Genomic DNA, 26,619 nt, shown 5'->3' on the forward strand with positions numbered 1-26,619 from the left:
ACCTTCTATGGAGTGCTTGCTTTACAATTCATATGGGCGGTTTTATAAAACACATTTGGGGCCTTATTTACAAGCCTTCTCTGCCGCCGTTGCGTCAGTTTTATTGGCGCACCGGCAGCGCAATGGGCTTCCCCCCATTAACAAGGCCATGTAAAATCACCCTGCATGACTTTTTATGGCCTTGTAAATGTGTTGCCCTTTCATGCATTACTCTGCGTGAAAGGGGCATTCGGGGTGTTGCTGTGGGTGTTCCCACGTAACATCCATAGAACTTGACACATTCCCAGATTTAGAACATTTTGTACACCTGGGAATGCGTCAGAATCCTATGCCTCCCCAGGGGAGGTGTAAGGAGGCGCACCACGTGGAGAAGTGTGGCTCAATGATTAGAGCGGCAGACCCTGATGCAGAGGTCTAGCCCGGGACCAGGGTTCAATTCCCCGCCTCGGCGGGTCTTGGGCTCAAAAATTCCACGGACCTGATAATTCTCGCCTCGATGCCTATTCCAATCATGGAGTCCCACTCTGCAACTCTGGGCAATAGCTTGCTTAATCTCCACAACGGCCCCCACAACGCTAAGGATGCCTGGCCTCCACCTTGGGGGTGCCCAGGAGTGGACGCTTCACAGGGAAAGCCAGGATGGGTTCCACAGCGGTATTCGTACAAGCGCCTTGAGACCCTTGCGGGTGAGTAGTGCGCTATACAAGTATCAAATTTACATTTACCAAGGAGAAATACTTTCATTTGTCCTAGTTTTTTCCTCTTGATATGCATGCTGCATTCTGCAGCACACGTACAAAGAGGAAAATGCTTTTAATGATTCTTTTTGTACAGGAAGGTGTCCTGCCCTGCACAAAAACAATCATCCTTTCAGCGCAGACACCCTTGCAAAATGACGCAAGGGTGTCTGTGCTGGCGTGCAGCTGCTGCCTAGCGCCCGCGCAGGGAAAAAGGACAGTAATGTGCCGTATTTCATAGATACGGCAAATTCCTGCCCTTTTATTTTGACACACAGCAGCACAGCAGGAAGGCTTGCTGCTCTGCCACGCGTCAAAATATTGCAGATGAGGCGCTCAGTCTTTCCTCATAGACGCATAGTATGGAGAAAACAGTCATTTATTGCTTTGTTTTCAATGCAGAAGGCTTCTTTTAAATGTTTTAGTCAGTGCTCAAATTGGAAGCCCGACGTGTTGGCTATGTTAATTGTTTAAACAGTTTGCAGCTGACTGAGTTAAACACTTACTGCTGAAACTTAAACTTATCTGTATATTTGGAGTGTGAATCCCGGCTTGGCTGGCCCAACTTCTATCCTTCTGAGTACCTTTAATTTGGATAATCATAATTCAGCTGTGTCAAAATGTCCTAACCAGTTCCTTAGAACATGTTGACACAGCAGAAGGTTTGTATAAAGCCCTGCAGAAAAACATGTTGTTATTCCCTCCTTTGCATTAACCAATCCTGATCACCAATTCATGCCCAAAGAAAATTAGATACACCATCCCACTTGTATAAAAAATGAGTGGCACGATGTTCAGAGATATATCATCAGATTGATTTTTTTTTAAAGAAACTGCCATTCACCAGCAGTCATCCAAAATAGGTAAACGGCGTTTACTTAGCATACGTTACTTCGCATGCCATTACTACACGGTCATTAGTACGACCGCGTTGTTAGTTAGCATACCTTTACTACGCAATTCGGAACTACGAATTGCAGTAAGGGGGAGAAGGTGTTGGATTTAAAATCCAACACCTTCCCTAGTGTCCGCATAGACTGGAGTTGGAATAGTAAATTATACTATTCCAACATCCAGCACCCCCTTACTGCAATTCGTAGTTCCGAATTGCGTAGTAAAGGTATGCGAACTAAAAACGCGGTCGTACTAATGACCGCATAGTAATGGCATGCGTACTAAACGCATGCGAAGAAACGTCATATATTCTCCAAAATATGCTGGGTTTGGCAGACCTGTTCATGGAATTGCCATTTTATGTTAGAAGGTGTTTGTTAAATGGCTTAACTCATCAAGAATCCTCTTGCACCCCCAAACCACTGCGAACCCATTTTTGGGGGTGGTTTGTTCCATGGCTATTTTGACTCTGCATCTTCATCCTGAGTTACACATCCCAGGGTTTTAGAGTCAGACATTTGCTCTGAATAAGACTGCTGGTAAATTTCCAACTTTTCTGGGATTCTGAGGGGAAAATACTACATAGTTGAAGAACTACCTTCAGGAATTACTTTTCTTTCATAACTAAGGTGAAATTAGGTGTAATATATCCTCCCTAGAAGTACACCCCTTTGCTTAGTCCAACAACAAACTGGAGTATTGGGGCAAATTGTTTGTACCTGAAGCACAATATCATCTTCTATGGTAGCTTGGCACTCCAGATGCTTGTACCGTGTGCTCGCACATTTGTGAGATGTATGATCACTGTGATATGCAACAAATAAAATCAGAGCTGTTGCTGTAAAGCTTTGCTTCCTGCATGCTGTTTGTCTCCGTTAATTTCCTCAGATGCACATATAGCTCTTTGCCCTTTTACTACTGGTGTTGTCACTGGACAGTGGTTCCACCTATAAGCTGATCATGGGCATTACTAGTCAAGGTTTGCAAAAATCTAGCGATAAGTACAATGACCACAATTTAACTTGTCTTTAATGCTCCCAGATTATCTGCAAAAAATTCCACAAAGCCCACCAACCTAATTAATGAGCCACCAGTCTCTGTGGTGGATAAATGAAGCAGGAAACTTCTTGCAGGATACAGAAGTAATTTATTGGGCAACAATGCTGTAACACCATAAGGCTAGGTTTCAGCTCCAGTTGGAGAAAACTACACTGGTGACAAGACAAAACTCTATTTCCAGTTCTTCCCAAAAAGTTCTCCAGACAGGTACTTCACACCTGTTAATTCTCGTATTTTACATACTTGTGCCTGTAGCCATCCCACATGTTCCATCCAGCCTGTGCTACGCTGAACAGCCCCAGTTTCCTAATGGAGACTGTTGGACCTGGCCCTTTTGGCAGGTTCACCCCAAAACTTTTGCATTTATCCTGGCCTTTTTCCCTATGTAGTGTTAGTAGTTTTAGGCCTATAGGCACTTTTAGCACTGTGTCCCAGTGTAAAGTGCGTGCACTCTGTGTTACATGTAGTGAGACTGGGTTGCCCTCCCATAGGAATGCATGGGGGATATGTGTGTCCATGGTAGTTTCTGATGTGAGAGGAGTGCAGGGGCGAGTTTGGTATGTGCGAACTCGTGGGAATAAATGCTGCGCAATGGTGTGTGCAGATTTATTGTGACTGGTGGAGTGTGTGCTGTGTGATGTGAATTGCCTGTCTGGCTTGTGATTGACAGGAGCTGAGAGGGCTGGGGAATTCCAGGAGCCAGGATGAGTCTGCCCGGTGGTGAATGGAGAGATCTGCATGTAGATGGGAGGGAGGAGTTGCCCCTGGGACCTGAATGGGGCTGGGCCTTCCCTTCACAATGCTGCCTCTACCTCCTGTGGTGCGTCTGATGTCCCTGGCCTGTCTTCTGCATAGAGAGGGGAGCTGAGCAAAACAAAGTGCTCCTGAACCATTTGTATCTGGTTCTCCCATGGCCTACACTTTGAGACAAAGGAAAATGTAGTATAAAAGAAGGGGCTGTGACCCCATGAAAATTTTCTTGTTTTTGACTTGAAACTACCGGGGGTGTGATGCTGCTGGGGCCCAGGGGAAGGCTTGCCTCCCTGGGCCCTGCCCTGCCCCTGGATACCAGGAGGACTTCTCTTTGGGGACCCTTCTGCCCTACATTGCCCACCTTGGGTGCATGAAGGACTTTTTGTGACCATTTGCTCCCTTTCTTGATGCCCCCAGGACTTTGGCATCATCTAACACCTGGAAGCGCTATCCTTTCATTGCCCAGCTGAGGAGAAGTGTGGGCTGCGCAGCGCGATGCTGGTCGCATCGTTGGAGGGAATCCCCACCGGAGGGATTCCCCCGTGAGGCTGGTCTCGCGGGTGTCCACCCTGCATTTATCGTCATTTTGTGGGTGGCCACCCCACATGGCCGCCTATTACTCATTCAGAGTGGCGGGAGCTCACCCCGCTTATTGATCATCACTGCGGGTGCCCACCCCGCTTGGTATTTTGAATTTAGAGGGAGCCTACTCCTCATTGTCCGCTTCCGCCTTTCTTTTAAAACGGGAGACACCCTGCGTCTCATCGCCGCGGCTGGAGGCCGAGGAGGAAGTCAGGCAGAGATTGCCTGTGACCTGGGCGGGGCATCACTGGAGTCCGGAAGCCCCGCCCGCACTACCGAGGAGCGGTAGAAATACAGAGAGAAGGGAGGGCGGGCCTACCCTGCCTCCCCGAGCACCGCGGCAAAGTCCCGGGTCGCAGGATGGGGCCCGGGTGAAGAGAAGGAGGCGGCAGGACCGGTCGAAGTGCCTCGCGTCCTAGCGGGGCTCCCTTGAGCGGCTGGGAGCCTCGGGAGCCCCAGGGGACGAGCGACACGGGCGGCGATGGAGAAAGCCCCGGTCCAGAAGAGGGACCAGGTGAAGAGGAGGCCGCCGCAGACGGAGCGGAATCCCCAGAATCAAGCCCGGTGAGTCTAGAAGGGCTGTGGGGCTCCGTGGGGACTAAGGTTGGTGCCTGGTAAAGGCACGGTGCCAGTTCTGCCTTTAGAGCGGCCCCACATGGCAGCGGGCCACTCCAACCTCGGGGGCATGTTTTCAGTAAAAGCGCCAGTGCGCTCCAACAACAGGGGACATGGCCGCATCATTTCCTGAGTGGCCCCCGCCTGATAGGGGGTCGCTCCAACGAAGGGGGCAGGATGTATCTTAAGAGCCTGTGTGTGGCTCCAACCTTGCGCATATTTATTTCCGGAACCGGGGCGCTCCACGGGGGCAGATTTATTTTCAGAGCCAGATGGCTCCTATGCCCCACAGTATTTGTTTTAGAGCCAGATGGCTCCACCACTCCGCAGATTTGCTTTAGAGCCCAGGTGGCTCCAACTTGGGGCACAGTTAGTTCCAGGGCCAGTGAGAGCCCCTGACTCATTTGATTATTTACAGCTGCCCAGCAAGTTGTGGGCAGCTGCAACGTTTAGGTTTTGCACAGTGGCGCACCCTTGACCTTCGCTGCCTAGGAAGCCGCCTTGACTTTGGGGACACCCGGCATTTGAGTCCACTTTCTGAGATGGCCAGTTGGCCAGCGGGGAATTGTTAGATTTATAGGGCGCCAGGCCCTACTGTGATTCTTGGGTGCTAGGAAATGTAATGTATGTAGAATGATTTACGCACCTGTGTTGATACCTCTAAATGTGCGTTATGATTATGAGGTTGGTTCGCATATAATAGTTTATGCTAGTGAGAATTGTTCCCTAATGTAGTTATACTTAGGAGGTTAGGGTCTAATGTCTTGTCAGAGAATTGCATAAGGTGGTTATGTTGATGAGGTTGGCGTACAATGCGTTTGGCGCCTAATGTGATACTGTGCATAAAGTAGTTTATGTTACAGGCTGATGCTAAGAACAGGGATTCCCAGTGGTTGCAGGTTGTATGTTTATGATCTGCTGTACTTTTACTAAGTTCGCTTTGTGATGGTTCTGACAGTGGTCCATGTGGCCCTGTCATGTGTACATAATCCCTTGTAAATATTGCCCAGTGCCAGTTGGCACAGTGTATAATATGTGCTTACTATTCTAATGTGTTATGATAATACAAAGGCTCTTTTGTGTCGCTGGGTGCGTGCGCAAATGCTTTACACATTGTCTCCGGGATAGGCCTGACTGCTCGTGCCAAGCTACCAAGGGGATGAGCAGGGGTTATCTTTGGCGTGTAACTTCCTTGCCCTGACTAGAGTGGTGGTTTCTGCCTGGCTTAGTCGCATGCCTTAGCCAGCCAGAAATCCCATTTCTAACAGAGACTATGTGCCCATAAACAGCCTGTGCAAGCTTTCACCTTCACGTGTTAATGGTTATCACACATAGGCGCTAGAAGTAGGGGTGCTGTGGTGCTGCAGCACTCCCAAAGTAACCATGCTGGAGTTCTGAAGGTGGAAGAGCAATAAAGATGGCTTCAAATTTTGTTTTTATCTTGTCACATTTGCTGTGCGTTCAAAGACAGAGGTCAAATGTCAGGCTATGTCTTCTGAGAAATTGCTGCTTATATTGTAACATGGTGACTGGTGTTTACTTTTCTTTCTCTGACTGCAAAGTTAGGGGATTTTGAAAGGTGAACAATGTGACAGTCTTGTTGGTGTGACCAGAAAGACTGATGGATGTAGTTTTTGTCTAACGCGACAAAATGTAAATACCTATAAAAGAACTGTACAAGTATTTCAAAATATGCCAACACTTAGGAAATAACAAATTACGCACTTTTTTAGTAATTCCAAAGTGTGATGGAAACAATGATTCTAATAGGATCAAAGCATTACAAGTCACTTTACTTGGTGATGTCCAAATGACAAATATTTGCTGAAACCCGATTTCTACTTATTATTGTTTGTAGGCTGTATATTTTCATCAGTAAAACTGTATGTCTGTGCACAGTGTGTGGCTGTTCAAATGGAAACTATGCCATCTATAAATGGCAAAAAGCTACCATCCCATGCCTTAATATATTTGCAAATGTGTGCTCAAACATTCACAGACAGGCAAATGCTGCACCCTTACAGCTCTCTTGGTGAATGTGAACACATATTTGGTACACTTTTTCTTTGTGCAACACTTCAACTTTTCCCAGTCCCTCTAGGTTCAGTGATGTAATATTGATGGCAGCACCCCCATTCTGAGAAATGTCGTAGCACCACTGTTTTTACTGGGACACCCTGTGATGTAATTGTTTACCAACCAATCCCCTCCAGAGGCTGGCTTTTTACCCTCTTATTTCAATGAGGACATTACTTCTTATGCCCCACACAACTCTTCATTTATTTATTTTTTAAAGTAGAGACCAAGTTAATAAAACACTTACAGTTCGAAGGGTTCGTGCAGATGCACATATTTCAATGTTCTTTGGGAAAATTCTGTTACTGTAAGGATGAGCTAGACTTGCACAAACCTGAAAGAGAGGGCAAATGTGACTACCTATAGCACATAACAAAATAATGGATCATACACAAGTGCAGAAATAAATTAAAATGTAGATTTCAAACATGCTACAATACCTTATTTTCTTGAACTTTACTGAAATATTAAAATACATGATGTGAAAAACAGGGAGGAAAACAGTGTTAAGCATTAGCAGGTAAGTACTCGACTTACAATCCCAGTCTTCGGGGGTGTTGACCAACACTGGGCAAGGTTCAGTTTCAGGTAGGTACTAAACCACGAGCGGCACTGGAGAGGCCAGGTGCAAAGGTCACTGGGCCCAATGTAAAGCAATGGAGGCTGGGGGCACCTCGAAGAGGCACGGTTTGCAGGAAAGTACCCACGGTTTCAGGTCCCAGGCCCCGGGGGTTAAGATCAGCATGGGGGGCCAGAAGGCAGCACCAAAGCTCCACCACCAGGGATGGCCGGGTGCAGGGTGCAAAATCAGCGTCGGGCGCCCAATGCGTTTCAATGGAGGTCATCGTCGCACAAAAAGGCTGCAGGCTTGGACCAGGAGGCTAGCTGAAGGTAACCACCGGCTGGGCAGGTAAGTTGGAGGGCTGGGGGAGGTCAATGCACTGTTGGTTGTGATCCCGGAGGCCTGAGGATGTAGGGGTACTTTTTGGTATCGGATCTTCTGGGTTGGATCCGGTCACGCTCAGTTGAACACTATGTATAGAGGCTGCAGGTGACATCATAGGGTCCAGGAGAGATCAGCCACCGATGGATCATCGGGGAGACTTCACTGGACAGGTGAGCCACTCGAACCCCGGCTGTGGGCGTCTGGTGCAGAGTGGGCAGGGGTTGCGTATCTGCCTGGAACTAGAATCCTTGGTATTGGAGTTTTCTGGACAGGACTGTTATCCTCTGGAGATCTGGTCTTTATTGAAGAGTAGAAGACACACAGATGATGGAAACAAGCATCCTGGGCCCAATTTCGGGGCATCACCCCTCATCAGCCAGGCTAGCTGGAATCCAGTGGTATAGTGAGCCCAAGACCCACGTCTGGGCATACCCGGCGCACTTAGGGCAAGAAAGCAAAAGACACACAGATGATGGACGGAATGCGGAGCAAATCAGACATTCACCATCAGTCAAGAGATCTGGGTTAAATCCATCATTCTTCTGCTCACCATGCCACCCAGTTTAGACATGACCATATGCAAATCAGTCTTGATTCAGCTCCCAATGGGAACAGTCCAGCCCGAACTGCCAGGCCAGGCCCCCCTGGACTGATTTACCCTCTTCACCCCCATACTCCCCCACCCCAACTACAGTCTGTTGTGCAATGGACCTTACACTCTTTCTCGCTCTTTGAATCTCTCTCTCTTTGCTTCCCCTTAATGACTCTCCTATGGACTGTGCAGAATCCTTCCTGAAAACCAAGCAGCTGTTTGTGGCTTTTGGATAGCCTGACTATGGGAAAGCAATTTCCAAAGCAGGATTTGCCAGATGGATTGTCAAATGCATTCAGGTTTGCTATTTCAAAGCCAAATTCAAGCTATTGTCTGTGCCTAAGGCACATTCATCTTGTAAAATGGAGCCAGCATGGTCTTCTTAAGAAACATCCCACTTGCAGACATCTGTAAAGCTGCGTCTTGGTCTACTATTCACACATTTACAAAACATTGTGTGGACATTCATGCCTGGTAAGAATCCCAGGTTGTGCAAACTAACCTTGAAACATTGTTCCATTTGTCTTTTATTGCGTCCTGCAGACCACCGCTTGAGAGAGCTCGGTACTGCTTTACAGCCTATGCAGAGCGTGTGATGTACAGCAGCATTTGCTGTAATCAGAAATCTTTATCTTTAATAATCAGTGTGCAGCTTGTAGTGCTGTAGAATCACTTGCACCCTCCCAACTCCTCAGATACAAGTTCTTGGAGAGTTCTTTCTAAATATATATTCATCTACCAGAGCACGTAGACTTCACGTGTTGGTACCTATGCATTAATTTCCGTTCAAAAAGTGGACACTGCAATTTTTGAGTTCTGCAGTTCTATCCTATGGAAGGAAAACAAAGTTCTGCAAACAAGTACAGTACAGCAACTTACGGGAACAATCTCCAGGAGTTAAGGTGAGTGGTGGGCAAGGTCCAAGGCAGCACCAGCAGTACACCACCACAATTACGGGTGCAAAACAGCGTCAGGAGCCCAATAGGTTTCTATGGCAATCGGTCACTGCAAAAAGAGACAGCAGGCTCTGGCTGGAAGGCCAGTCGGGTTGAACCAACGGGGGGGTTCAAGTCTTGCAATGCTCTGGGACGGAGGGACACTTCTCTTCTCCACAGCCCGGATACAGAGGTGACTGTAGGCGTTGTGTTTCTTACCGGGAGCAGTCGCGGTGTGCCTGCATGCAGAGGCTGCAGGTGGCATTGGGGATTCCATGAGGGGTGAAACCACAATGGACTCGAGCTCTGGAAGGCTGGGGGACCTTGTTGAAACTGTTGGCCCACTTCAAATCGGGCCGAGAACGACAGGTGCAGTGGCTGCTTCAGGTGCATGGTTTTAGTGATTCCGAAAGCCTCAGTGTCTTTGCTTCTGAGTTCATGCAAGGGTGCAGGAGAACAGGTCCGCTGCTCATGAGAGTTCTTGGGTCTTTATCAAAGGCTGGCAGACCTCCCCAGGTTCTGGAGTCAACAGCTGCAGGACGAGTCGACTTTCGTGCAGTTTTCGATGAAGCATACAGACAGGTCGGCAGGGTTGGTACCGGGTCAGCTTCTTCTTCTCTCCTCTCTGCTTTTGCGACTCTGCGGTGTCCTCTCTCTTCTTAGGTCATCAGGATCAGCTTCTCTGGTGTCATGGACTCCCCTAAATACTGAATTTAGGGGTGTTAGGGGAGTGTAGGGTAGTAGTCAATGGGTGGGCTACTGACTCTTGAGGTCACTATGCCTCCTATATGATCATTTCCTGTGGGAAGTGGGCATAATCCTGTCCCAGAATTCCTAGTTATGCCATCACAAAGATGGCTACTTCTGAAAAATCATGTACACCTCAGTGTAGGCCATGTTAGGGGTGGTACTATACTTGATGTGGCACGCCTACCTGACTAGCTAATTTTCCCACCTTTTGAGGTGCCAAAGGGGTCCTGGACAAAAGGGGACATCTTCCTCTCCTATGAGGAAAGAAAGACTTGCATTCCAAAGGAGGCAACTCTTTGAAGCTTGCCGGCCTGGGAAGGCTAATCAGTAGGTCATCTTGTGGGAGGGGTGTGTTACACCGTCTTCCCGGACAGGCTTTTGCTCTGGGCCTCCTGAGAGCAGAGGCTTTCACCCTAGGAGGTCAGAACAGTGTCTTGGGTGGCAGGCTGCAGAAACCAGTCAAGCACATCAGAGGCTGTAAGGTGCCCGGTGGATGTATTGGTAAATCCATCGCTGGAATCAGTGTGGGTTTCTCAATACGAGATGTTTGTTACCAAACATCCCTATTTTCAGTGAAGCCATCATGTAGCTGGGGAACTCTTTTTCGCCAGTACATGTTTTAAACTGGCTTCCCTGTCCACTTGCACTGGCAGTAATAGGACTGACCAGCACAGGGGCATATCTGCTCTTGCAAGTAGCCCACACATGTAATATTCCTCACCCTACCTTAAGGCTGTCAGGCCTGCTGTAGGGGTGACTTACAAATATCACATGCAGTCTTAGGGGATATAACACACATGGATGTGTGACATGTCGTGTTTTCACTTTTGTCTGCACAAAGACACACAGCCTGCAATGGCAGCTTTGCATGTGCTTGATGAGGTGTCTTTTAGGGAGGAACAATCTTGTGCTGCTGCCCTTAGGGACTCTCTTTAGTACCTCAGGCCCTAGGCACCAGGGGTACCATTTAATAAGGACTTACAGACGGGGCTAACGGTTTTGCCAATTGGGGAAACAATTTTACAGTTTTAGGTAATGAACACTGGTACTTGAGACCTGGTTAGCAGGAACCCAGGACACTTCTGTCAAAGTTGCATCAAATACCAGGCAAAACGTGGAGCGGTACTGCAACAAGAAACCAACCCCCTACAGTGGACAATTCTGGCTAGAGGGATCATGCAAGCGTTGAAGAGTTCCGGGCTCAGGGAGGATCCTTGCAGAACTCCGCAGATGGGTTTGTGGGCTTTTGAGGTATATGGTGCCAGGCTGACTGACTACATCCTTCCAGTCAGGAAGGAGCAGATCTATGGGAGTGCGTGTCCTTGGATTCTGATGTTGTGTAGGCATTGGATGAGGATGGGGTGGGAGAAAGTGCCCAACGCTGTGGAGAGGTCCAGGAGGATGAGGGCCACCATATCGCCTCCACCCAGAATGATACAGATGTCAAATGTTGTGGCAATGAGGGCAAATTTAATTTTGTGGTTGGGTCTGAAACCAGACTGTGTAGTGTCAGGGAGTTGGTGGTCGTTGAAGTATTTGGTGAGGTGTGTTCTGATGATTTTGCCCTAAATCCTTGGCCTTTAATGGTACCAGGGAGATCGATCTGTAGTTGGCAAGCATTGAAATGTCAGCAGAGGGTTTCTTTAACAATGGGAGGATAGTTATGGTTTTCCTAGCTTCTGGGAATGTTGCAAAAAAGATGAGGGCATTCAGAATGGGGGTGATAAAGGGGCTGTTGGGTTGCCGTCCACTGAAGTAGGTGTGGTGGGGGCAGGGTTACAATTGGGGCCCCTGAATGAATGGACTTCATGGTGGGAGCGGTTTCTTCTGGGGGTGATGACAGACTAAATGATTAGCATTAACTCTTTAGATAAGATTGGGAGGTGTTTGGCAGGGTGTCTCGAGTCCAGTTGTGGGTTGAAGTTGCTATAAATGGCAGTGATTTTGTTGCTCAAGAATTGAGAAAGATTGTTGCAGAGGTCCTCATACAGGATGATCGAGTTGGAGGCGGTCGTTGGTGTGATGAAATCTTTCACAACGGCAAACATTTCTTTGCTTCTGTTGGTGCTGGCATCGATGCGGTTCGTCAGAGCAGTGCATTTGGTAGTGCGTCTCATTTGGTGGTACTGTCTCAAGGTGGATTTGAAAGGGCTCTAGATTGAATCCTCACCTCAAAATCCCACCATACTAGAATAAAACCATAGGTGGCACATCCTTCTCTGTTCAATCAGACAAACTATGGAACTCTTTAGCCCCAAACATAAAATCCACTGATAACTACCTAATGTTTGGAACACTACTCAAGAGTTGGCTCTTCCCCACATAACCACCGTACTCAATCATAAATATACAGAATATCTCTGTGCATATAGGCATTTATTTGGACTATATATGTGTACCTACATATCTGTATTGCTTTGTAGAAACGTGTATAATAATTGTTTATAAATATGAAGCTATTCGTTAGTCCTGTTTAACAAATATACATATTACTTCTCGTTATATAGGTAACTGCATAAATAAGTACATCTTTATCATAACTATTTATCTACAATCGCTTCACTATTGAATTACAAAAATAAATAAACAATTATAAAAACAAATAAATTAACTCAAAGTGCAGCAACACTTGAAAGTCTAAGTTTATTAAATACAACTTAAACCTACATATATTACCTTCCTTATACATATATACCCTCCATGTTCTTACGTATCTATATATTTAATACTTTACTTCTAATTCAGCATCTCCAATGCACTACCATATATCTTACCCTATACCTCTTTCAATATATCCTCTACCTCCACTCTCTGACTCATCTCAAACCTCATTCTACTACTCTCTCCAATGCACTCCATATTTCTCACCCTATACCGCTCTGAATATATCCTTTACCTCAATTTTCTGACTCATCCCAAACCTCATTCTACTACTATGACCCCCAAAAAAACCCTTTTTAGATTATTCCCTCCTTGCATCATCTCATACCTCCTTTACTATTTCGATCTCCCAGACAAGCCTTTCTAAACCCTTCCCTCAGACTCTTCCCCCCTACACCTTCCCATTGCTCATCCCATACCTCCTCCTACTGCTATGAGCTCCAAAAAAACACTTTCTAGACACGTTCCTCTTCTATCCCTCCACTATCCTTTTCAATCCATCTAACATGTCCACCGCTCAAATTAGTTTCATATTTCCCTATACTAATTCCCCACTAATCCTGTTTGGGTTCCGGAGTAGCGTGCTACCTGCCGAAAAGCGCTTCAACACCATATCCGGGGCAGAAAGCGCTATATAAATGCAAACCATTCCCTCTTCTATCCCTTCACTATCCTTTTTCACTCCAAATAACAAACTCACATGTCCATCGCTCAAATTAATTTCATATCTCCCTATACTAATTCACCACTAATCCTCTTTGGGTTCTGGAGTGGTGTGCTACTTGCCAAAAAGGCGCTTTGACGCCTTGTCAGGGGTAGTAAGCACTATATAAATGCAATTACAATATATAAGTGGATGTGCAATGCAAAACATTACATGTGGCATCCTTATGTCTACATTTTGCACTTTCATAGTAAGCCAATCGTTTAGAATTAAAATGAAAATAACATTTGAAATTTGGATGGGCTGTTATGCTGCAGTATTTTCAGTTTCGTTGTGTCAGTGACACAACGCCATTGAGTGCATTTCCTGAGTGTGCACCACAAGCCATCCGTGGTCACTGATACAGACCCAAAGACAAACACTCACATGAGGGTTTTCAGGTTGGTATCCAAAGAGAAGAGTTTGGACAGCTTCTTCCTTCCCATTCGTCACAACCTTTGTCTCCAGTAAGTAGTGTTTCTTCTTTTTATCCACCGTGAATGTTTCTTCAAGAAGAAAGCTCTGCGGAATAGCCAGTTTGAAGGGATGTCTGGAATAAAAAAAAGATAAAAATAAATTTAAGAAAACACTTATTAGTAGGTCCAGTGACAGGAAACTCTATCACCAACTAAGGGTTGGCTCCCTACCTACCAGACTGTTCACCAAACGCTGGAAGGGTGAGGTGAGTGATTCCTGTCGCTGGTGTACTGACTGTGTTGAATCTGTTGGTCACATATTCTTCGCCTGCCCGGCCTATGCAGCCCCTCGGGCGAAATGGCTCAAACCCATCTGTCGGAACATGGGCACTAGGGTAGGGTTTGTGGCACTAAGAATTTTAAGATTTGATACCAGCGAATGTATTGTAATTGCTGTGGCCAAATTCCTAGGTTGGGTTTGGATAATTAGAAATAGGACATAAAGGCACCCAATGATTCGTTTTATCTTGTTATTATTTTGTTTAAATCTAGAAATGTTGGTTTTTTTTATCTCTTATTTGTATGGAATTCTTTTTATATTGTATTGTCTTTTATGATGAATTTAATCGATAATAAAGACTACATGATGATGAAAACACTTATACTATAGAATGTTTTGCCATTTTCATAATTAAAGACTTTCATTTTCAAATGTAGAAACATCAGTGATCGATTTATTATACATGATTGTCCTCTGTCACAGATGTTAATTCTAGCAGTTACTGACCCGGCTTGTAGTTATGAGGAACAGTGCATGACAAAACAGTATAATAAAGGAAAAAAGCAATTAACTTCTGTAATTGCACAGGAGTAGGCCATTAGCACGTCACTCAAAACTGATCTCCAGTTAGTGGGCACACCAATTCCCAAACCTGCAGTAAGCCTGTGGCACCATTCAACCCAAAGAAGAACAAACCAAGATATGGTGGACGTTGTTCACCTTATATTTGGGTGAACCAATTTCATTGTTACATGTAGGGTGCTGGTATGGCCATAGCTTCTCCTATGTGAGCCACTAACATCACCTATATGTAAACGCTACATTAAGAATTTGTTTACCCATCTACACCTAACAATGGTTAACCATCATTTGTGTCACATGACTTTGTACCTCACAACAGGATCAAATAAAATTCAACAATATAGATAAGCACAACTCCAACATCCTTGCTGCAAAGCACCCTCAGGCCAATCAGATTTGAGGATTGGGTATTAGGTTTGGCTGATAATAAGGCTCCGGCAGAAAGCACTTCAGTCAATACTAACTAACAACAGTTAGGTGATTACAGCAGGCTGTCCCATTAATTCCACTTAGGTCGCAGTCATCATATAACCCCATAGACCGCTCACCTGGCCCAGCAACTCAATTCGTAGCAAGCTTGGGGGAAAAAGTGATGCAACCAGCTTTACGGCACAACAAACTCCTGACTTTAGGTGACCTTAACATACATTTTGAAGAAGTAGAGAATCTGGAGGCACAATCTGTATGTAAAGACTTCATGATGTTTAACCTAGTGCAAAAGGTAAGCGCCCCAATGCACCAAGCTGGTCATATCTTAGACCCAATTTTCACTAATATAACAGACATCGAAGTAGGGGCACCATGGCCAGTTCCTTGGTCAGACCACCACTTAGTCCCCTTAATTATTTCGTTTCAGGGTCCCTCGGCTGAGAGGCCTAAACATATTGGCACCCGTAGGAAATGGGCCAGTTTCAACCCTAATACATTCGCACAGGCACTACTGAAAAATGAGCCCAAAACTGATAAGGACAAAAATATAGCCAATGGGTAGATTGAAACATGAATAACGGAGGCACTAGATGAGGTAGCACCATGGACCACAATTAATACTAAGAGGTCGAAAGAATCAGCACCATGGTTTAATGAACCATTAATAAAGGCCAAAAAAAAGTGTAAACAGTTGGAGCGCAGATGGACTAAGAATTACTGTATTAAAATAAAGGAGGAGTATAAAAAGGAACAAAAAAAATACCACACACTTATTAAGAAAACACAATGTGATTTCTATACAGAGAAGATTGAAAGGGCTAAAAACTCTTCAAAAGAAATGTTCTCCATACTGAAATCCCTACAGTCAACCCAACATTTAATGGAACCAACTACCGCATCGGTAGAGTCCTGCAATAGAATCGCTGATTCCTTAGCAGGGAAAGTGGCAAAAAAATATGACGCCTTCCCTATGGAAGCACGTCAGGGCAGAAACACTGAATGCAGGCCGAATACAGTATTTAAGGGAGAAACCCTGGATGAATTCAAGGTGCCGGAGCTAGAAGAGATGAAGAGCCTAGCTAGCGGAATTAAATCCTGATCCCCACTGGATCCAGCACGCCCAGAGATCCTAATGCAGGGAGGCAACCTCATTATGCCATTCATTTCGGAGTGAATTCCTTGCTCCTTTCAACTGGGAGAAGTCCCCAATAAATGGAAGCAAGCAATAGTACACCCACAAAATAAAAAGCCATCAATAGACCACTCTGTGTTAGATAATCTACGTCCCATATCGTTACTACCCTTCTTCGCAAAAATTGCATACAAAATAACGAATAAACAGCTAACTAACCATTTCGACAGTAATGCCCTGTTTCACCCCTCGCAATCAGGCTTCAGAGCCGCACACTCTACTGAATCGGCTTTGCTCCTGGCCACCGAAACACTGAGGCAACATGCGGACGAAGGACAGACAGGTGCACTGATCCTGTTGGATCTAAGTGTAGCTTTTGACACCGTCTCCCACAGCCTTCTTCTCCAGAAGCTCAATGGAAACAAAACAGGGGTGCTGATTGTGGGAAAGGCTCCATCTGTCTGGACATCTGCGTGGTGGCCTGAGACACTTGGTCAACTACCAACCCCTAATGCAGAAGTTAAAAACCTTGCAGTGTGGTTTGACTCCAAACTGACATTTGATCGTCAAATCCGGAAAGTGACGGGTCAATGCTTCGGGACCCTGAAAGTCCTGAGGAATATCCTAGATCTATTACCAGTCAATGCAAGGAAATCAATAGTACATGCCGCGGTCACCTCCCAGGTGTACTACGGTAATGTCCTCTATTTAGATTCATCCAAAAAAAGGGCAAAAAATGCTGCAATCCATACAAAATGCTGCAGCCCGCCTAGTGACGAATCTCTAAAAAAAATACATCTATAACAAAAGCCCTGGCAAGCCTGCATTGGCTACCTGTGGAGAAAAGAATATTGTTCAAGCAATGTGCTACTGCCACCGAATCCTGTCGAAAAAAGGTCCACGGTATCTCCAAGCAATGATAACAGCCTACACAACCAGCCGAAACCTTAGATCCAAAGGCAGGAATCTGGTCATTGTACAAAGAATACAGAAGGCAAGGATGGGTGGACGCTCTTTTAGATACCTGGCAGCCAAACACTGGAACACCTTGCCAGCAGGCATTGGAACAGATCCCTGTAAAGCCACCTTCCGCAAAAACCTAAAGACATGGCTTTTCCCCACCATCAAACCAGAATAGATTTTTGAGATCTCCAATCATCTGCCCAAGGGATGAGTGGGTTACTCTGTAATTATCATTTTCGGCAATCTGATAGTCTGCTACCAGCGTGGGGACACACCGGAGGTGTAACCAAGCGCTTTGTAAATGGATAAATAAATAGACATAAACGTTGTGCTGCTTTGTGAAGCTACACAAATATACTGGATAACACCAGTTTAGATATGTTTCACACTACACAGAGCTCCTTCGTGGTAAGTTTGGAAATGGAAGGTGAGCTGATAATGAGTACGCAAAGTGAGCATACTGTAGAGCTAGGCCAGGAGTCACTGCAGAGTGCTCACTCCTATCTGAGACTCTTTCCATCCCTACTATACTCTGGGAAATAACTCAACAAGACACCCTCTGCAAATGCAATACCAGCTAGCTCTAACCTTTGACCAGTCTCCCACACCCTAATCTTCTGCACGAGCTATCGACCCTCCTGAACCAGCACTTCACACGGAGCGACTTAATTGGCTCACCTTCTATATACTTTTTAAGAGTTATGTAAACTACTTCTGTAAACTACACACCACATAAATACACTGAGGCCCTCATTATGAGTAATCCCCATTATTTTCTCTACTAGGAATGACAGTTACTGGGTGTCCTGATTATCCAGTGGTAGGGACATTACATGGATTATACGTTTTTGGAGAGTAACATGTCAAAGTCAGTGTTTCTGCACCGATCCCAGCATGTGTTCCTCTGGTGTTTCACAGAGAAAGTTCAGGTGCATTTAGCAGAAGAAATTTAGCAGAAAACTCTGGGCAACATCTACAAACTGTTTATGATATGAAACACAGCAAGGAAATGAAATGATCTGCATCGCATGAAATGAAGAGAGTACAAATGCACCACATCTAAAAAGATATGGTGCGCTCCTGCTCCCTCTTAGTGCTGGTACACTGTGTGCTGCCTGGAGGCAAAACAGACACCCTTGCGCCAGGGTGCAGGGTTCCCTGTGTTACAAACATGATTTTCTTAGTGCAGGAAGAGATACCTTCCTGCACAAAAATGATCCTTAGAAGCTTTTTCCTCTTTCTATAAGTGCTGCAGAATACAGCACACATGGAATGAGGAAATAACAAGGAGAAATGATGAAGCTATTTCTTCTTGTTACATCTGTCTATGGCAGGTATATCAATATGGCACAATCAAAGGTTTATTGCCTTTAGTAAATGTGGGATTACCTCATATTCCATGGGTGGATGCGCGGGAATGCCCATACTTCATCCATGTAACTCCTATCGCAATGAAATGTAACGTAACGTAGAACAAGCTGTCATATTACATTACATTTAATTACAAAGTAATGCACGGTGGTGCGCATCGCCCCTTGCGCGGCTCTATGAATCTCTTTTAAGGACTTGCCTTGCCTCGCAACGACTTGCATCATGCAAGGACAGCACAAGTCCTTAGTAAATCTGGCCCTTTGAGTGAAAAACCACATCTTATAACTCCGATGGGCCGGGTTACTGGCCTCTTCTAAGTTAACAGGCAGTTGTTGTGATGTCCTTCATCTACTAAAGAAACTTAAGTTTAACTTCATGTCTGTCTTCCTAACATTACCTATAAACCTGTGCCTGGTCAATAACAACCAACTAGTTAGTAATGGTCTTTCACTTGACTGCCAGGAAAATTGCCGTCCATACATCACACCAGCTTAAACTCAGCCTTTAAAACATCCTTAGCAGGAGAGAAGGCTCAGTTACTGCTGACCTATGTGTTTGACTTGCAGCCCGCAAGTTTCAGTTCCAACAGAAACGGCTGAGGGTTTTGCCCTTTAGCAGTGAATAAGGTGAGTACCTGCAACAAGGTTAATCCTAGAACCTGAGGTACATACCTTTATGATAGAGATTTACAAGTAGAGATTTTTCCTGAATCTCTGTTCGGTAATTGCTATTCTCAATGTATAAAAGCTTGCTTCTTAAATAGCGATTCCTACTGGGTCCTAAATAGGCCTACCTCATGAAGATTAATGAGGTAGGTCGCAATTTGTGACTCACTAGGAATCGCCACCAGCCCAGGGATGGTGACTTGCTTGGGTCAGCAGACCACCATGTCTGTGATTGCTTTTTAATAAAGCAATATTTTTTTTTAAAGGTAAGCGTTTCCCTTAAAGGAAACGGAACTGCATTTAAGAAGAAAAGTTTCTTTTTTTGTTTTGTTTGTTTAGGTAGACGCAGTGGTTCCGTGGACCAGGGCCTCCTAGCAAACTAACTTTTTTTTACATTCACAAAGGGGAAAGGGTACCAAGGGGACCCCTTCTCATTTACAAATGCATTGCTACTACATGCTGGTAGTTAGTAAATTATTAATGTTTTGCAACCAGAATTCGGTTGCTAAAAATTGATACATACCATTCCGATTTGGTATTTAAAAGGGACGCCCCTTCCAAATCCTGAGTTTTTGGTCACAAACCCAAAGTGCAATTTTATACCGTGTCACTGAATTGCACTTGTGTTTCATACATACCAAAATCATTTTTTGAGGTCACAAACTGGCCAATTTGGAGAATCGACCCATTTGCAAATGCAAAAAAGATTAGTACATCTAGCCTTTCGTGTTTCTAGTGCTTAGGTACCACAAAAAAATGGTGGAGCGCTGCATAAAAGCAAGCTCAAATCCACGCAGTCTTCCATACCTTGCAGAACTCTTATACAGCTTGTCTTTACAAGTTCAAAACAGACCCAATTTGAATACATATGACACTTTTTTAACTATCTGACCCACTGGGCGAACGCCGTGTCCAATCTGGACTTTCTGGATATCACTCCCACTGGTTACAGTTCCTACAGACTGGATCGGGTGGGGAGACATGGGGGAGGCATGGCCATTATTTTCACATCTGAGCTCACGGTCAGCCGCACCCCCCCTCAGCTCTACATTTTGTGAAGCTCATTCCTTCAAAGCCCGGATTTCGGCAACCGGGTCTTCCAGGGGCATATTGCTATAATGACCACCTGGCCCCTATGCTATTTTCGCTCTGGAGTTTGGTTGCTTATTAGGGGAATGATTTCACGGTCCTTGGTCATTTTAATTTTCACCTTAATGTTTATTATGAACCCGACACTGCCTCCTTGCTGCAAACTGTGTCTTCTCTCGGCCTGTCTCAATGGGTGGATCAAGTTCCAATGCTGCGGTTCATAGGGTTAAATCTCTATATTTTACTAGAAAAATTTAGTCTATTGAGTCTGCAGGTAATGCGACCAAGGAACTGTTTTGTACAGTAAAAAAAAAAAACGGACATCTGCCACTGTCCCTCTACTTAAAGATTGTAGTCAGTAGCTGAAGCTTTTCGTCACAGGGTAGAGGAGGTTTTCAATCAATTCTTTTCACTTGACTATGTCACTTGGGTGGAGAACCCTCTTCCAACACTACATAAAATGTTCTCTCCACCTACTACCGAGGAGGTTATCAATTCACTCAAGGTCTCTACTTCAGGCTCACCAGATGACCCTTGCCCCCCTCTGTAGCTCACTTAGCGAATGAGATAATTGGGCCCAAACTGGCCAATATTTTCCAGCTGATGCGTCTTTCGACTTCTTCCCCTCGGTCTGAAAGAAAGCTGCAGTACTGCCCCTCATTAAGAAACCGTCACTGGACCGCAATGCCACAAACAGTTATAGGGCTATATCTTGCCTCCCATTGCCAGCCAAGATTTTTGAGAAGGTGCTGAACTTACAATTGGGAGGATATATTAACAGCAATTCCCTCTTAAATTCCACTCAATTTGGCTTGACCCTCATGGAGACCGCCTTCATTAAGGCCATGGAGGAGATTCGGATGACTCTCGATCAGGAAGGACGGGCCACACTGATCCTGCTCGATCTATTAGCGGCCTTTGATACAATGAATCATGAGCTGCTGATGGAGTGGCTGAGAGGGATCAGTGTGGCCGGGACAGCTTGGGAGCTTTTAAACTCCTTCCTCTCAGGCCAGGAGCAATCAGTCAGACTAGGTGTTCTTTCTTCACCCTCCTTCTCCCTTCATTGTGGGGTGCCTCAATGGTCCTCAATCAGCCCTCTTATTTTCAACATCTGAGACACCCCTTGCAAAACTAATAAGTTAATTTGGGCTCACGCTTACATCATACGCTGATGACACACAAATTGTTGTGTAATTGGCGACTGAGGACAGGGGCGTGGCGGCAAGGTTTTGCAACAGCATGAAAGCTGTGGGCCATTGGATAGCAATGAACTGCCTCAAACTGAACTCAGCTAAGACTGAGGTGTTGGTGTTTGGCGCCCAGCCCTCTTTCTGGACCTCAGACTGGTGGCCTTCTGAGTTTGGCTTTTTACCTTCTCCGGTTAGAATTGTTAAGAACCTGGCAGTTCTTATAAACAACAAACTCTTGTACATGGAGCAAGCCATTGCTGTATCTTAGGCTGCTTTCTTTGAATTAAAAATGATTAAGAAAATTCTTGCATTTATACCGGGTACTTTACAAAAACCAGTTGTCATCTCTCTGACCCTTGCAAAGATTGATTACAGTTATGGGCTTTTTCTTAATGCCCATCAGCAGGTCTGTAATAATTTGCAATCTGTTCAGAATGCTGCTGCTCGGGTGCTGTGTAAAATTCCAAGACGTCAATCTATCGCCAAACACATGTCTAAACTCCATTGGCTCCTGCTCAGACAGCGGATTACATTTAAGGCTCTGTGCACCGTGTTTAAGGCACTGCACGGGACACGCCCTGACTTCCTGGGGAGGAGTTTCATTGGTTACTCTCCCAGTCAGTTCTTGCGCTCTGCTTCAACCAATTTGCTGGTAATTCCCAGATTCCAATATGCAAACTGGGGAGGCCGTAGTTTTGTGCTCGGTGCATCTAGGACATGGCATGCTCTTCCATTACACATTAAAAACCCTGCCCAATCTGTTGGCCTTCATTAAGGCACTAAAAACATTTCTCTCTCTTCCTTTAAAATCTTCTTTCTTGGCTTCTCTCCAGCTTCTGTTTACTCAGCTAGCGCCAAGACCTTTTTGTGTATACTGGCGCTTTATAAGATTCTCTAGCATAACATAACTAATGGGAGCCACTTTTATTTTGCTGCACAGGCTTTTTTTCTGTCCTAGTCCGACCTTGCTAATATAACCTCTCCCACCTGCATACACCAGTCCACATTACAATCCCATTGGTTCAAAGAGAGTGTGCCACTACCAAAGCAACATTGCAAAACAACTGTGTATATTTGGGAAGTGTCAAATCACCCCCCATTCCCAGTAGCATTAATTGTGGTTACAATATCAGCCCTTCACCCATCATCCCAGCTATACGTTGCCTCACCCCTCTCCATGAGGACTGAGATATTCTAAAGTTACTCATTCTACTTCCTTTCTTTGCCACAAACCATTGCTCGGATCCGTTTAAAGCGCTTTAATGCTCCTTAAGGTGCATATGCCCTATGGAAAAAGTTACATAGATCAATATAAATTATCTCACATCATATTATACTGCAATTTATTTTTTGCAGTGTTGTAAAAGCGCCGGTTGTGACCGTGCAATAGCTTCATAGCGCTTTTTGTGCAGGCATATAGTGCTGCAAGACAGTAACGCATAAGGCAAGGGTTCATTGGAATACAGCAGGATGAGGTGACACCCCTCATCCAACATTCTTGATCCGGAAACTCAGTAGAGAGATTTTAGGCAACATTTTTCATGAAGAGTTCAGTTTAAGGAAGTGATCTGCTGCGCCTATTTATGTGTGTGTATGTCCCCATTTAGGAAGTGAAAAATGCAGCCCTGTTCTTCATTAGAAGTAATACACCGGATTACATTTTAAGAAAAAAAAATGGCTTGACTGTTCCAAGTCGTTAAGGATAGATGGCGCTGAGCTGGACACGGGCCATCGCTTCCTCTGCACTCAATGGACGCGCGCGCCATTTACTGAGGTGAATTACTGTTATTTAAAACAGATGTCTGGCTAATGCATACACATTAATCTGCCCTCCTGTGAAATAATTCATGACTGTGGTGCAGCAAATTAATAGACTGGTTGCACTCTCATTGCCTTCTCCGCTTTGAAGTGCGGGGTGTGGGATAGTGCGTCCATGCCTTGCAATGTCCCTTCTTTGGCACGCTGCTACGTTCCATAGAACATCGAAGAAGGGGGAGGGGCCTGTGTGAACTCTGACCCCCCTATGTATCAATGCTTGCTTGCTAGAAGCCATTTTCATCCACCCCTTTTGGTTGTTCCACCATCCGGCTAATACCAGGGCGGGAGCTGAAATAGCCCTTGGCCGGCCATGGCTTCACTAGTGAGGCGGCAGTAGAGCGGATCGCGGGAGGGGTAGGAGAGGGGGTACGGATGAGATTTTGGAAGACCAGGTATTTTTGTAAAGCGCGAACTAATCACCTCTAAGGGTCTCAATGCGCTGGGGGCAGTCGGGAAGATTCGGCGAGCTATTGCCCAGAGTCACATGGTGCTGGGCTGAGCTGCCGCCGGGGATCGAGCCGTGTGCCCTGTGGTCGGCTGCCCTGGCCGCTGCCCACACCTTTCCCTTACCCACACATCTCCCTTACAGGAAGACAAGGAGAAAGTGGTCTCTTTCATACACCCTTCATTCTATGCAAATTTATTTGACATTTGCACTCTTGGATGGGTCACAGGATGATTTTCAACAAGGAACTCCTATTGCTGAGAAGGTCGGAGACACCTGGTCTACATTCTAATAGCCAAGAAACATACCAGAGGGTAGACCATTTAAGATTTGTATGTCTCATGAGACAATGATCTAGCCGAGGAACTCACACCTGCTCCAGTGACAGGAGTATCCAATCGCTCTTTGATATTTTTTACCTCATTTTCACACTCTCGTGCAAGCAGTCCCACTGGATTCAGAAATGTACTTCTGTAGGCATGAGCACAATTATTTTTTTTAGCCAACTTTTGATTTTCTCCCAGGTCTTCAAATAATTTGGAGATGTTTATTATACATTATTCAATGCTTCACAGCAAAGCATCAGCGCATTTGCACTGATAATTTTTTTCAACCATGAAGAAAATATTTTTCCATTTGGAGAAATCAGATCATTTATTTTACCCTGTACCCCATGTCCCCCCTCCGTCCACCCACCAGTATCACGGAACATTGAGTTCCCTTCCTTCTCGTGACCCGAATATGGAGTTTCTAAGAAGTAAATGAGCAGCTGTTTTCAAATTGGAAAGCTATCTGCAAAGTGCTTTTGAAATACCAACAAATGTGCATGCCAGTGGGTGGTCACCTTCTTTTGTGTGTGTTCTCGTCCTGTAATAGCAACAACCAGATCCGACCTTGTGAGATTTTCCTCACACTAAAATGGCACCACACAGGTGTAATTTGACATATGACTAAATCAATTTCTGAGTGCAAATCCTCTTTTTGCGAACCACATCTGTGGCTTTGAACATGCTGATTTCAGTTAGGTTGACATGTTTTAGATTGTCTTTTTTATGCTGTGCACATAATGATTCAGGTATTTCATTAATGTAATGGCCTCTAAAAATGTGTCCTATGAGTTGTGGTCATTTGGTACATTAAGCCAACACAGTTTGTTATAAGATAGAGAATTGGGACCAGATTCGTGGAATGATGGGAGCACATTTGAGAGATGGAAAGAAGCCCGGGCCAGGGAAGGCGCAGCCGGACCCAATGGGGGCTGAGACAAAAGCCGCCTGGAAGCGGGAAGCCTTCCCCCCCTGTTGCGGAAGCCTGTGAAAAAGGGGTGTCCAGGATTGGTCGCCCCAGGGTAGGCTACGGCCCCCCCCAATCCAGGGGGGAGTTGACAAGCGGCTGGGGGTGTTAAATAAGGGCGTAGGGCCCTGAACAAACACATAACCCCCCTTCTGCCAGGAAAAGAGCGAATCCCACCCACCCACACCAAAGGGATGCGCAAGATAGAGGTGAGGTGGAAGAAATCCAAGAATGATATACAAAAGAGAGAAAAATTGCTAGAGGTAGATGGAAGGCTCACACAGTGTCCTTGGGATGCCTCACGGCAGGGGCACTGAAGGAGAAGGCTGGCACACAGCCACAGACAGAGTAGATGTGATTCTCCCACAGGGCTGTTGGGATACCTCACGGCAGGGGTACTGAGGGAGCGAAATGACAGGACACAGCCGCAGGCAGAATAAATGAAATGCTCACACAGGGTTCTTGGGATGCCACACGGCAGGGGCCCTGAGGAGCAGGCAAGGGGCCAACAAGGGGTCCAGGGCAAGCGGAAGGGCACTTGCAGCCCGGGCAGGTAAAGACAGACACCCACAAAATTTGGTAGCAAGTCGAAGCCTGGAACTGCAGACACAGAGGCCCGGACAAAGGGGTACCCCGCAAAATATACTGTCTGGGAGCGCATAACGACAAGGAATGTACAAAGACAATTACAAAGACAATGCAAGTATGCGATAACATGAATGACTAATAAAATTGCGAAATGTACAACCATGTTATGTTTGAATAAACTGCGACCTTTTAAGGCACCAAGTCACGTTGTCAGTGGTGTAATTTAACGGCAAAGGGACGCAGTTAAGTTTGCAGGAGGGGAGAGGAGGACTCACCCCTGGGAGGTGTTATGTCCCTCCTTTCCATTCTCTCACAAGTTCAGAGCCCGCAGGCCCCATTTCATAATCGGGACCCTTGGGTAGGCAGTAAGTGCTGATGCAATCCATGCACTTTCACTGCTACGCTCTAAGCATCATGAAGCAATGTGTTGCAGAGACTCCTATAAACTTAATGAGTGGAATGTAACTAGCCTTCTGGGTTGAATGTTGGAACGAGTTCCACAACAACGACTCCCTAAACTACGTGGTCTGTACTATGACCGCGTCTCAACAACAATTTTTTTATCATGCATTCTTTTACCACAAATTTTTCGTGATAAAGGAATGCATGGCAAACCACCCCCTAAAATCTATTCCGAACCCCTCCTCCTCCCTAAAATCTACCCCATACCCCCTACCTCCCACCGCCTAAAAACTTACAAGAACCCCCACCTACTAATAACTAACACTAACCCCTCCCACCCCCTTCAACTAACACTAACCCCTCCCACCCCTAAAATCTAACTCAAACCCCTCCCACCCCTAAACACTAATACGAACCCCCACTCCCTTAAAACTAACTCCAACCCCTTCCACCCCCTAAAAATGTACACAAACCCCTCCCACCCCCTAAAAATGATCACAAACCCACCAACCCCTAAAAACTTATAAGACCCCCCACCCCTTCAAACTAACTCAAACCCTCCCTCCCCCTAAATACCATCACAAACCCCTCCCTTCCCCTAAAAACGAATACAAACCACCACCCCTAAAAACTAACACAAATTCTCTGCC

At 45.6% G+C, this 26,619-nt stretch overlaps 1 protein-coding gene across 1 annotated transcript in view; it reads right to left on the reverse strand.

Moving 5' to 3' along the window:
* Positions 1 to 26,619, reverse strand: part of APOLTP (apolipoprotein lipid transfer particle homolog) — a 1,292,669-nt gene that overhangs the window by 475,012 nt on the left and 791,038 nt on the right. The window contains exons 32-33 of the mRNA XM_085632129.1: positions 13,691 to 13,853; positions 6,964 to 7,050 (exon numbers count right to left, since the gene is read on the reverse strand). Of these exons, the coding sequence (XP_085488255.1) occupies positions 6,964 to 7,050; positions 13,691 to 13,853 (250 nt within the window). The remainder of the gene's footprint in view (positions 1 to 6,963; positions 7,051 to 13,690; positions 13,854 to 26,619) is intronic.

This window comes from Triturus cristatus, chromosome 10, assembly GCF_964204655.1.
Source record: "Triturus cristatus chromosome 10, aTriCri1.1, whole genome shotgun sequence".
Taxonomy (NCBI): Eukaryota; Metazoa; Chordata; class Amphibia; order Caudata; family Salamandridae; genus Triturus; species Triturus cristatus.